Genomic DNA, 12,125 nt, shown 5'->3' on the forward strand with positions numbered 1-12,125 from the left:
ATTTCATGGCTGTCATCACCATTTGCAGTGATTTTGGAGCCCCTAAAATAAAGTTTACCCCTCTATTAATTGTTTCTCCATCTATTTGCCATGAAATAAAATTTATTTGCCACAAACTATCTTTCAAATATTTTTAATATTTTTATGGAAAATATTTATTTTACACAATCTATTTGCCACAAAGAAAGGCAATGCCGAAGAATGTTGAAATGACTGCACAATTGCACTCATCTCACATGCTAGCAATGTAATGCTCAAAATTCTCCAAGCCAGGCTTCACCAGTACATGAACAGAGAACTTCCACATATTCAAGCTAGATTTAGAAAAGGCAGAGGAACCAGAGATCAAATTGCAAACATCCATTGGGTTATCAAAAAAGCAAGAGAGTTCCAGGAAAATGTCTACTTCTGCTTTATTGACTACACCAAAGCCTTTGACTGTGTGGATCACAACAAACTATGGAAAATTCTGATAAGAGATGAGAATATCAGACCATCTGACCCGCCTTCTGAGAAATTTGTATGCAGGTCAAGAAACAAGAGTTAGAACTGAACATGGAACAACAGACTGGTTCCAAATTGGGAAAGGAGTATCTCAAGGCTGTATAGTATCACCCTGCTTATTTAACTTATATGCAGAGCACGTCATACAAAATGCTGGACTGGAAGAAACACAAGCTTGAATCAAGACTGTGGGAGAAATATAAAAAACCTCAGATACGCAGATGACACCACCCTTATGCAGAAAGCGAAGTTCTTAGAATTGTATCAGAAAAATTAAGGATTTTAAAAATCAATTGCAATTTCTTATATAACTTTATTTTTACTCTAAACCCCATTATGGATGGATGATTGAGGAAGAAAAAATGGAAGGAAATGACATTTTACATAACTGGGTGTGAGTATAATTTTTTTACTTGTTATACAAGGAAATATTTAAGAGTATTTAGAGTTTTTCTGTCACAAGACCAATTAAGCGAAATGGCAACCCGCTCCAGTACTCTTGCCTGGAAAATCCCAAGTCCTTTGGCTTTTCCAAGAACTTGCTCCTGTTACCCTTCCCATGGGCCTTTCAGTATACAACAGAATGCCATTTTTAAAAGACAAGTTTTTTGTGTGCCAGGAATTATGCAGCATTTTAAGTTCATTATCTCATTATATTCTTATAATTAACACACGAGGAGCTACTATCATTACTTCCATTTCGAAGAAGAGGCTGAAGTTTAGATTGTGCAGCATATCCAAAGTCTAGAAATTACTGGTTCAGATCCATCTCTACCCTTTATTCTAAATCCAGAGCCCAGTTCTTAAATTATTAATACTTGTGACAAATAACACTTTAATAACTATAATGTTGCCTCCTCCCTTAACTATTCCCCAATCTTTATTTTTTCCATGAAGACTTGTAGACTAAAAATGTGATGATAGTGTATTTTATTTCCACCCTGAGTATGGGTAATAGAAAAGAAAGATATTTGTGTGAAGGAGAAACAAAGGTTTTGGCTTTGAAATAAGAGGGATATTCAGTTATTGGACTTAACACATCCTCATACCGTATTCACCAGGGTATCTTTCCTCTTATCCTGAGATAACCCTTTGACTATGAAAGGGCTCAATCATGACTATAGTTGGCAAGGAATTAAATACTATAATTAAGCTTATATCCTGAATCTGATAGTTCTGGGTATTGTCGTGGATGGTGGTCCCTAGGATGGAGGAGAAGCGCACATACAGGTAGTATTTTTCTTCTTTATCTTTGTACAGTATTGAATGACTGGGGATAAAGAAACTAGGGATTACGAGTAGTTGGTCTTAATCTATAGTAGAACTAACAGGTCATCTGTAAAGAAACACCTTACTGTGGGATTTTGGAGGATATTGGCTAGAAAGTTCAATTAAGTACAGATTAAAAGCCCTGTATCTCCATACACACACTTTGCTTCACATAGTGTAAATGGACTTTTGGCTAATGCCAAAGAATTATCCTGTGTAATGCCAAAGAATTCTCCTGTGACAAAATTTCCTTGTTCATGGCCATCAGTGACACCAAGGCTGAGGGAAATAACATCATTTTTCTTTGTTTTCTCAAAGCCCAAGGTGTGATCAGGAGATAAAGTAAGCTTCTAAATCTGATTTTATAGTATATTTTCATCAACTCCTAATACAAGTTAGCAGATAAATTACATTTGGCAATAAAATTATGTTCATAGAACACAATATTTCCCCAACAAACAGACTTGCTTTTGGCACTGAACTCCAGGACCCTTGATAAGGAGATGGGAAATAACCACATTTCAACCAAAACAATGGAAAAGAAATATTCCCAACCAAACCTTAGGCTTAGGCATAATATCCTGAGGAAATTTATGCCTGGCTTGGGGGGTGGGGGTTAAGCTAAACTCTAGAAAGTTTCTGGTATTTTAAGTTTTTTTTTTTTTAATATAAGGCTTGAATTTTAGTTCTGGCTTAATTATTGACTTCTTTATGTATTCAAATACAAAGATGATTCATTATATGTTGGCTTCGTCATGATAAGTTGCTTCAGTCGTGTCTGACTCTGTGCAGTCTTATCGACTGTAGCCCATGAGGCTCCTCTGTCCATGGGATTCTCCAGGCAAGAATACTAGAGTGGGTTTCCATTCCCTTCTCCAGGGGATTCCCCATCCAGGGATCGAATCCCCAATTTACATCTCCTGCATTAGCAGGCAGGTTTTTTTTTTTTTTTTTTTTTAACCACTAGCACCACCTGGGAAGCCCTAGCTTTTGAATTTTTGTAATGGGTTGGAAATTGAGAAGGTTAAATGAGCATGTTAGATTTAAAGTCTGAAACATCAACTAAAATGGACATACCATAAGTGAGTGAGATTGCTTCATTACATTTGTTATCACAAAATATAGGTTTGAAGTAGCCATCACATGATGGAACTTCTATGATCAATAAAGTTCATACATTTCATTTTGATAACTTATCCATAAGAATTATCCAAGGATATCTAAAGTTTTATCAAGGTTTGCATCTACCAGTGGGAATATATTTATTCTTATCACCTTTACTCAGTTCTCTATCCCACCTTTTTCAAGTGAATAATTCCAGTGTTACCTTCTTGCTTCTGTCATTTACTTTAGTTTGGCTGCTGGGCTTCATGTATGCCATTTCAGAGCCTCCAAAACGGAATCTCCTAATATCATTCTGTCTCTTCCTCCCCACTCACAGTCAACTTTTTAATGAGGATATGTGGGATATTGCATTTCCATTTATCTATTTAAATGGGAGAGTGATCTGGCTTGAGGACTTCCACACCCTTCTAAAACAGTTTACAAATTCTGTTTGTAAAGGTCTGGAAAAATTAGAATGATTGATCTGAGACTTGGAATGGGACACTACTACCCACAGGAGTTATACTTTTACCTTCAAGAAACTATGCAAAACACTCTCTCCAAAGAGAAACCAGAAGTCTTTTACCAAAAAAGTCAAATATATAAATGATCCTCCTTCTGTTGTCTGTATGCTTGTGTCTATTGTGCTTAATTTTATGAAGTCAAATAGTAAAAGGAATATTGTACAAAAATTCAAGCCCCTGATTTCCTCTTTCAAATATTTCGGGTATTCTCATCTCTGGAAATCCATGGGCAAACAGAATATATGCTAGTGTTCCTCCTATCCCCAAAACTCTGGTAAGACTTGGTTATATGGGTCTTATTTCATTGGCTTTCCTGGTCAGAGCCTTTTCCTGCCATCATTAAATATCTATATGTCTCATACATGCAGAACACTCACTTGGATTGAGCCCCTGTCTTTAGAATGTGGAGAAGTCTCTCTCGAATTTGTTTAGTGCGAACAGCATAGACAACTGGATTGAGGATGGGTGGGATGAGGAGGTAAAAGTTGGCCAAAAGGATATGAATATGGGGAGGGACATGATGCCCAAAGCGGTGAGTGAGAGAAGACACAGCAATGGGTATGTAAAAGACAAGGATAGCACAAATATGAGAACTGCATGTACCTAGGGTTTTAAGCCTAGCCTCAGGGGTGGCCAACCCCATTACCGTTCTAAAAATCATCACATAGGAGGCAGTGATGGCTAATGAGTCCAGGATCAATACCAGGAAGCCAATTCCCATTCCGTATAAGTTGTTGACTGTGGTGTCCCCACAAGCCAAGGTGACCACAGCCATGTGCTCACAGTAGGAGTGGGTAATGATTTGGGTCCGGTAAAGGGGCAGCCTCAGGCGAATCATTATAGGCAGGGGTCCAATGTAGAGTACTCCACGGAGGAGAGCAGCCAAGCCCAAATGTCTCACTGCTGTATGGGTGAGCACTGAGGTGTGGTGTAGTGGGTTACAGATGGCCACGTAGCGATCAAAAGCCATGGCAAGGAAGATGCCTGACTCAACAGTGGCAAAACAATGGATAAAGAACATCTGGGCCAAACAAGCATCCAGGTCAATGTGGTGGGCATCAAACCAGAAGATGGCTAGCAGTTTGGGCATGGTAGAGGTTGACAGGACTAAGTCAATGACAGCCAACATGCACAAGAAGAAGTACATGGGCTGGTGCAGGCTGTGCTCCAACTTTATCATTGCCAAGATGGTCACGTTCCCCACCACAGCCACCAGGTACATGGAGCTGAAGGGGATGGAGAGCCAGATGTGCAGAGATTCCAACCCTGGGATGCCAGTGAGCCAGAAAGAAGTAGGCACCAAGCAGGCATTATTAGACAGGAACATGTTTGAGAGTGTAGAGTATCTAAGGGACGGGAGCTCTTAGTTTTAGATATTTACTCCTATGACAGATATGCCTCTGGAAACTGTAGACTACTGGAATCTTATTTCCATTCTGGGTCACTGGTGGAACCTACAACAAAGAAGAATTTTGAGTACCTACTTGAAAATTGACATTATGTATTTTACAAAAGATTATGCCTGAAAACACCCATTGGCATATCTAGAAGCAGGTATGCTCAGGACTTCTACTGATAAATGCTCTTCCATTTCCTTTAGGAAATGGTTCCCCCAAAGAAAATTACTGGGTCAAAGGGGATGAAAAATTTTAGGGACTTCTACACTGGAAAACATAAAGTTCAACATGCAATGATTAAATGTAAATCCATGCAGTAATGTTTAGCCTAATGCCTGCATATGCTTCTCTTCACTGTATACAGAGTAACATCAATAACACTGGCTAGCTATTTGAAATTCCCTATTTTATAATGAAAACTTGGAAAAATGTGCTCAAAAGTAAAGCAGTGTTTATGTATTACTGCAATATGATGTACACATTTGTGATGGGTAGATTAAAGAATGATAGATTAGAAGATTAAAGTATGATATAGTTTTAATCAAATGTTTTATATAGAAGCAATCTTGGATATAAACATTATTTTAATTTTCTTTTTGTGTATGGGTATATTCTGCTTTTGAAAAATAGCTTTAAAAATCTTACAGAATTATATAAGTGAGATACAATTCCCTTTTCTTTAATGGGTTAATAATTAGATTCAACAATCTGACCAAACCATTGACTTCTTTAAAAGATACCTGGCATATGACCTAATGTTTCAAAGGGAAATATCTCACTTAAGGTTGTCCAGATTTCATGGTTAGAGAGATGAACAACAGCTAGAGTAAACCTTCTTAAGGAAAATTAAGGACAAACTCTATTAACCATTCTGAGAATCTGAGCATCATCTATAATTTGAGATAGGTAAAAGATGAGGTATGTCTTTATATGAGCAAATCTCACTAGACATTTGCCCACTATCTGATCATCATGATTAAAAAAAAAAAGTGACAGAAAACAGTCAAGATGACCCTTTTTACTGACCACATCCTTCTTGGTGTTTATTCTTTGAATAGACAGGAAGATCAGCATTAAACCACTGTCCATCATTTGTAACACCTTGTCCATATCTTGCTCTTCTGGCCCTCAGGTACCTCCTAAGAATAGCAATGGCTTCTATCACGTCACATCCTCAGGGTTCAGAACTTGAGGGCACAGGGTCTAATTTGGGTCTTGTCCTGTCTTGGGCTTGCTCTCCTCATGGTTCCCATTCAGTTCAGTTCAGTCACTCAGTCATGTCTGACTCTTTGTGACCCCATGAACCACAGCACACCAGGCCTCCCTCTCCATCATCAACTCCCAGAGTCGACCCAAACCCAAGTCCATTGAGTTGGTGATGCCATCCAACCATCTCATCCTCTGTCATCCCCTTCTCCTCCTGCCCTCAGTCTTTCCCAGCATCAGGGTCTTTTCAAATGAGTCAGCTCCTTGCATCAGGTGGCCAAAGTATTGGAGTTTCACCTTCAACATCAGTCTCAACAGGTCAGGCTTCCACCCTTGTGTCATGGTATCATGGTGACTTTCTTCACACAGCTACAATTTCTGAGACATCTCGCCACCACCCTGGTTTTCACCCAGGGATCAAGTCCCATCCCAGGACATTCCTCCCCTACAAAGCCTTCTTTGACTACCTACTCATACACTCATATAGAGACATCTCTGAATTCTTACCACCCCCGTCACTTCAAGTCCATTCACATTTTAAACTATTCATGTCTAAAATATAAGTAGCAGTTACATTTCCATAGCAAACTGAGCATAAGAAATGCCTCTGTGTAACCTCATGGATTCTACATTCAGGCTCCAATGTACAATTTTTTTAACACTCAATGTCTGATCCAGAAGTAAGTAAACTCATGAAAACCAAAAAGTGGTTCACAAGTGTTTTGTATCAACTCTGACTTCAGCAGTTCTGTGAACTGAGTACTTGAATACGCCAATAAGTGACAACACAGGTGAAGTTGCTTCCTCAGGGATCTTGATGCCTCAGTCTACCCATTTTTCCGAAGACTATCAATGGCAATGGAGAAGGAATGGCAACCCACTCCAGCATTCTTGCCTGGGAAATCCCATGAACAGAGGAGCCTGGTGGGTGGCAGTCCTTGGGGTGACTGAGCGATTAAACAACAGCAATCAATGGCAAAGAGTAAGTAGAAAGAACGAAAAAGGGTGAGACTCTTGGCACCTGGTAACAGTTTCTTTCTCCATATTCTTACTGTTCACTATAGAGCAGAGAGTAGAGTAGACATTTACATCTTGCAAACAGGAATAGTTTCCTTTGTTTCACTGTCATGTGGGACATCCGTGAAGATTCCTCAAGTCCAGGAATTGTAGATGAGAGGACTTTATAAGGACCAGTGGTCAGTATACAATTTCATCTAACAAAAGGGACAATATCTGGATGTGTTCTCTAAAGATATTGCGCTAGGCTCCTTTCTGCTTTAGGATGATGTTCTAATAACTCAAAGTCAGGGTAGTCAAAATAACTCACCATAAAAGAAACAGAAATCTGGGTTTAAGTCTATCCCGTGAACACTAACTTTGATTTATGCTAGACCCAGTTCAGTCAATAAAATTGTAACTTGAGTTTTAGGCTAGGACCAAGAATATGAACATATGTATAAAAATAAAATCTACCAAGTTGATAATTGGCATCTTAAGTCATGGTTTGAACTAGGTGTGGCACTTAAATTGTGTCACTTTATCTAGAACATTCCAGAGAAATGGTTTTTGTATTAGTCCACATAAGGGCATCTTTACCTTGATACCAGAAATGTGCCTGAAAGCCACGGAGGAGGCATCCTGATGGTGGGTCTGAAACTACTGAGAGAGATGTTTTGTTGTGGTGAGATAAATGTGGACTAGAGGCAAGATAGTTGAGTTAGCATTGTAATGAAACCTGTTTCTGGCTCTGTGACTTAGAATGGCAAACAGGCAGTATAATCTCTCTGCCTTTGTTTTCTATTTTGTGAAATGAAGGGAGTAATAGCTACCTTAAGTTGCATCATATATTAAAATGAACTGTTTATAAAAGAGTGTGTGCACGCAAAGGAGGTGAACTATCACAGAGGCCAGGCATCCTAGCAGGCACTGTATTCCCTCCTTACCTGCTCCTCTCCTCTGTTCTTTGCCCTGTTCCAGAGAGCGCTGGGGCTTCCCTGGTGGCTCAGATGGTGAAGAATCTGCCTGCAAAGTAGGAGATCTGGGTTCAATCCCTGGGTCAGGAGGATTCCCCAGAGAAGGGAATTGGCAACCCAGTCCAGTATTCTTGCCGCCTCCTCCTGGACAGAGGAGGCTGGTAGGCTACAGTCCATGGGGTCACAGGGTTAGACACAACTGAGTGACTAACACACTAGAGAACACTGATACAGTGTTATTTTCATGTGACCTTGATAATTTCATATCTTTCTTTCCCAATTGTATAAATAGCCTTTTAAACATGAATAAAAAAATAATCAAAGAGACCTGTGGATGGTCTAAAGATCCAGTTTGGAAAGAAGATTGCCTGACTATGGAGTAGAATACAAGAGGTCCGATCAGGATGAAATAGTTCAATCTTTTCTCTCAGGTACTAGGAGAATACTAGGCAATAAAGATTTCTACCTTGGGGTTTAACCTTTTCCTTGATTCATAACTCAGTCCAATTTGTACTCAACATATTTCTCTTATTTTGACTAGAACTGTAAAGAGAGTAAGCCCTGGTGGACTGAAGACAAATGCCCCCTTTGAAAACTGGAGTCTAATTCTAAAGACTTTGTCTTCATCTTGGAATATACTTACCCATTTTGGCGATGTCCACAGAGCTCTTGGCTCTGTTCATTACAGTAGTCACCTCTTGTCTGGATGATCGGATGAGTTTAATTCACAGTCAAAGGGAGGCCATGGCTCTACCTCTTCGACTTTGTTCTTCTGTGTCCCCTCTTTATTCAGGTACTGGAAGTAGCCAGTTTCTTCCAAGGGCTGCACAGAGAAACCTGGAGCCTTCCTTCTGGGTTTTGAGTTACCCACCCCCCACGGGAAAAGTCTTCACTCCTTACTCTACTCTGCCTCCCAGGACTAGATTATAAAACTTATTCCTACTCTCCTCCTGGGGCTGTTGACTAGCCCCAAGTGTCTGACTATCCTTCAAGGCTTGGGGTATTCAAGGACTCTAAAAGTGACACTGGGAGAGAGTTCACAGGAGAAGGGAGTGGGGAACCAGATACATCAGATAATAAGTGTCCCAATTGGTTATACCAGTAAGGTTTTACATACTATAAGCAAAGGTTAAGATGGAGGCTATACAAATAAAACTGTGCTCAGTTGCTTCAGTGTCCAGTCATGTCTGACTCTTTGTAAACCTATGGACTGTAGCCTGCCAGGCTCCTCTGTCCATGGGATTCTCCAGGTGGGAATACTGGAGTGGGTTGCCATGACCTCAAGGGAAGAGGAAGGCTAGATTCCTTTTGTCCACCAAGTGTCACAGATGTATTGGACAATATTTGTCATTTTTTTCTGCTCATTCTTAGAATTCCAGAAGGAAAATTGTCAACTACTGTTCAGGCATCATAAATCCTGTTGTCTCCTTGTTTTCCAAAAGTGGTTATCCAGTTTGTGTTTAACCCAGCATTGAGTTCTTTTGCTAAATTTCCCTACAGTTATTTAAGAACTATTCTTTTTTTTTTAATGTGCATTTTATTTTATTTTTACTTTACCATACTGTATTGTTTTTGCCATACATTGACATGAATCCACCAAGGGTGTACATGAGTTCCCAATCCTGAACCCCCCTCCCACCTCCCATCCCATATCATCTCTCTGGATAATCCCCGTGCACCAGCCTCAAGCATCCTGTATCCTGTATCGAACCTAGACTGGCGATTCATTTCTTACATGATAGTATACATGGTTCAATGCCATTCTCCCACATCATCCCACCCTCTCCCTCTCTCTCAGAGTCCAAAAGTCCGTTCTATACACCTGTGTCTCTTTTGCTGTCTCGCATACAGGGTCATCATTACCATCTTTCTAAATTCCGTATATATGTGTTAGTATACTGCATTGGTGTTTTTCTTTCTGGCTTACTTCACTGTATAATCGGCTCCAGTTTCATCCATCTCATTAGTACTGATTCAAGTGTATTCTTTTTAATGGCCGAGTAATACTCCATTGTGTATATGTACCACAGCTTTCTTATCCATTCATCTGCTAATGGACATCTAGGTTGTTTCCATGTCCTGGCTATTATACACAGTGCTGTGATGAACATTGGGGTACATGTGTCTCTTTCAATTCTGGTTTCCTTGGTGTGTACGCCCAGAAGTGGGATTGCTGGGTCACAAGGCAGTTCTATTTGCAATTTTTTAAGGAATCTCCACACTGTTCTCCATAGTGGCTGTACTAGTTTGCATTTCCACCAACAGTGTAAGAGGGTTCCCTTTTCTCCTCCTAGATGAGAACAAAAATGAAATATTTTCATTTTATTTCTACAGAGTGAATACTAATATTTGAACAATTTCTCTCAAATTTCTTCTGGGCTTTCCTGGTGGCCCAGATGGTAAAGAATCTGCCTGCAATGCAGGAGATCCCTGGGTTGGGAAGATACCCTGGAGAAGGGAATGGTGAGCCACTCCCAGTATTCTTGCTTGGAGAATCCCATGGACTGAGAAGCCTGGTGGGCTATGGTCTGTGGGGTCGCAAAGAGACCAATTTCTGCTACCATATGCTTAATATGCTTGATGTGCTTAATATGCTTAAAGTTCAAAGAGTTAATTCAGAAAAATCTGAAGATGTTCCTACAGGAAGTTCAGACATATGTTACATACAAAGAGGTACTTTGACAATCATCATTAATGATTCATAATATTTCATCTTGATTAGAGAACCCTCCTTGAGATTTCTTAATTATTCATACAATGCTCTGTCTCTTCTGTATCGTTATAAGTTATGCCTTAACTCTTATTTAAAAAAAAATTTATTTTTGGCTTTTCTCTAGTTGCAGTGAGTAGGGGTTGCTCAAGTGTGCAGACTTCTCCTTGTGGTGGCTTCTCTTGTTGTAGAGCACAGGCTGTAGGAATGTGGGCTTCAGTAGTTGCAGCCTGTGGGCTCGATAGTATTGATAGTTGTGGTGCATGGGACAGGTGGCTCCACGGCATGTGGGTTTATCTCAGTCCAGGGATCTAATCTGTGTCTCCTGCAATGGCAGGCAGACTCTACCAATGAGCTACCAGGGAAGCCCCTGCTTTAACTCTTAATCAACCTCGTCATTGGGCTGATCAGTTTGGTAAAGACGAGAAAGAGAAAAATAAGACACTCACATGCCATTTGGAAAGTTTGTGAGACACTGATCACTCTAAATGTTAACAAAATGACTGTGATTGCCTTTATCATAAAGCTCTAGACAATCTTTTATCTCTGGGAAACATCTGCTTTATCACACATTAAGATTCCCTATCGTAGATTATTACTCTCTCCCTGGTACAGACTCAGGTTAAAGGAATTGTTAGCATCTTAGGCAAAACTGGAAGGATATAGAGATGTAAGATTCAGGAGTTAGGTCTGGTTTTAAAGCTCCTTTTCTCCCCCTACCAGGTTTATTGACCTATTATTGGCATTTAGGGTCTATAATGTTTGTGTGCGGGCCGGGGGGGGGGGGGAGGGGGAGGGGGCAGGAATTCTGGGGAGTACTCGGTGTGAAAATAGCAGCCTCCTGGAGGGCTCACGGAGGACTTCCCTGGTGGCTCAGATGGTTAATCATCTGCCTACAATGTGAGAGACCCAGGTTCAATCCCTGGGTCAGGAAGATCCCCTGGAGAAGGAAATGGCAACCCACTGCAGTACTCTTGCCTGGAAAAGCCCATGGATGGAGGAGCCTAGTAGGCTACAGTCCATGGGGTCACAAAGAGTCAGATATGACTGAGTGACTTCACTAGGAAGGCTCACATCACTAAGACTTGACTCCTACCCAAGAGCCTTCAGGCACCAGTGCTGGGATGCCTGAGGCCAAACAACAAGCAGGGTAGGAGCACAGTCCCACCTATCAGCAGAAAGGCTCTCTAAAGTCTTCCTGAGCCCATGAAAGTGAAATTGAAGTCGCTCATTTGTGTCTGACTCTTTGCAACCCCGTGGACTGTAGCCTACCAGACTCCTCCCTCCATGGGATTCTCCAGGCAAGAACACTGGAGTGGGTTGCCATTTCCTGCTCCAGGGGAATCTTCCCGACCCAGGGTCGAACCCGGGGCTCCCGCATTGCAGGCAGATGCTTTAACCTCTGAGCCACCAAGGAAATTATCTTACTAAATACATC

General features: G+C 40.7%; 1 protein-coding gene across 1 annotated transcript; it reads right to left on the reverse strand.

Annotated features, from left to right (window-relative positions):
- LOC102174230 (olfactory receptor 52M1-like) lies at nt 3,775-4,728 on the reverse strand. Its single transcript, XM_005689939.2, has one exon. The coding sequence runs from the start codon at nt 4,726-4,728 to the stop codon at nt 3,775-3,777; it is 954 nt and encodes a 317-aa protein (XP_005689996.2).

Source organism: Capra hircus, chromosome 15, assembly GCF_001704415.2.
Source record: "Capra hircus breed San Clemente chromosome 15, ASM170441v1, whole genome shotgun sequence".
NCBI lineage: Eukaryota > Metazoa > Chordata > Mammalia > Artiodactyla > Bovidae > Capra > Capra hircus.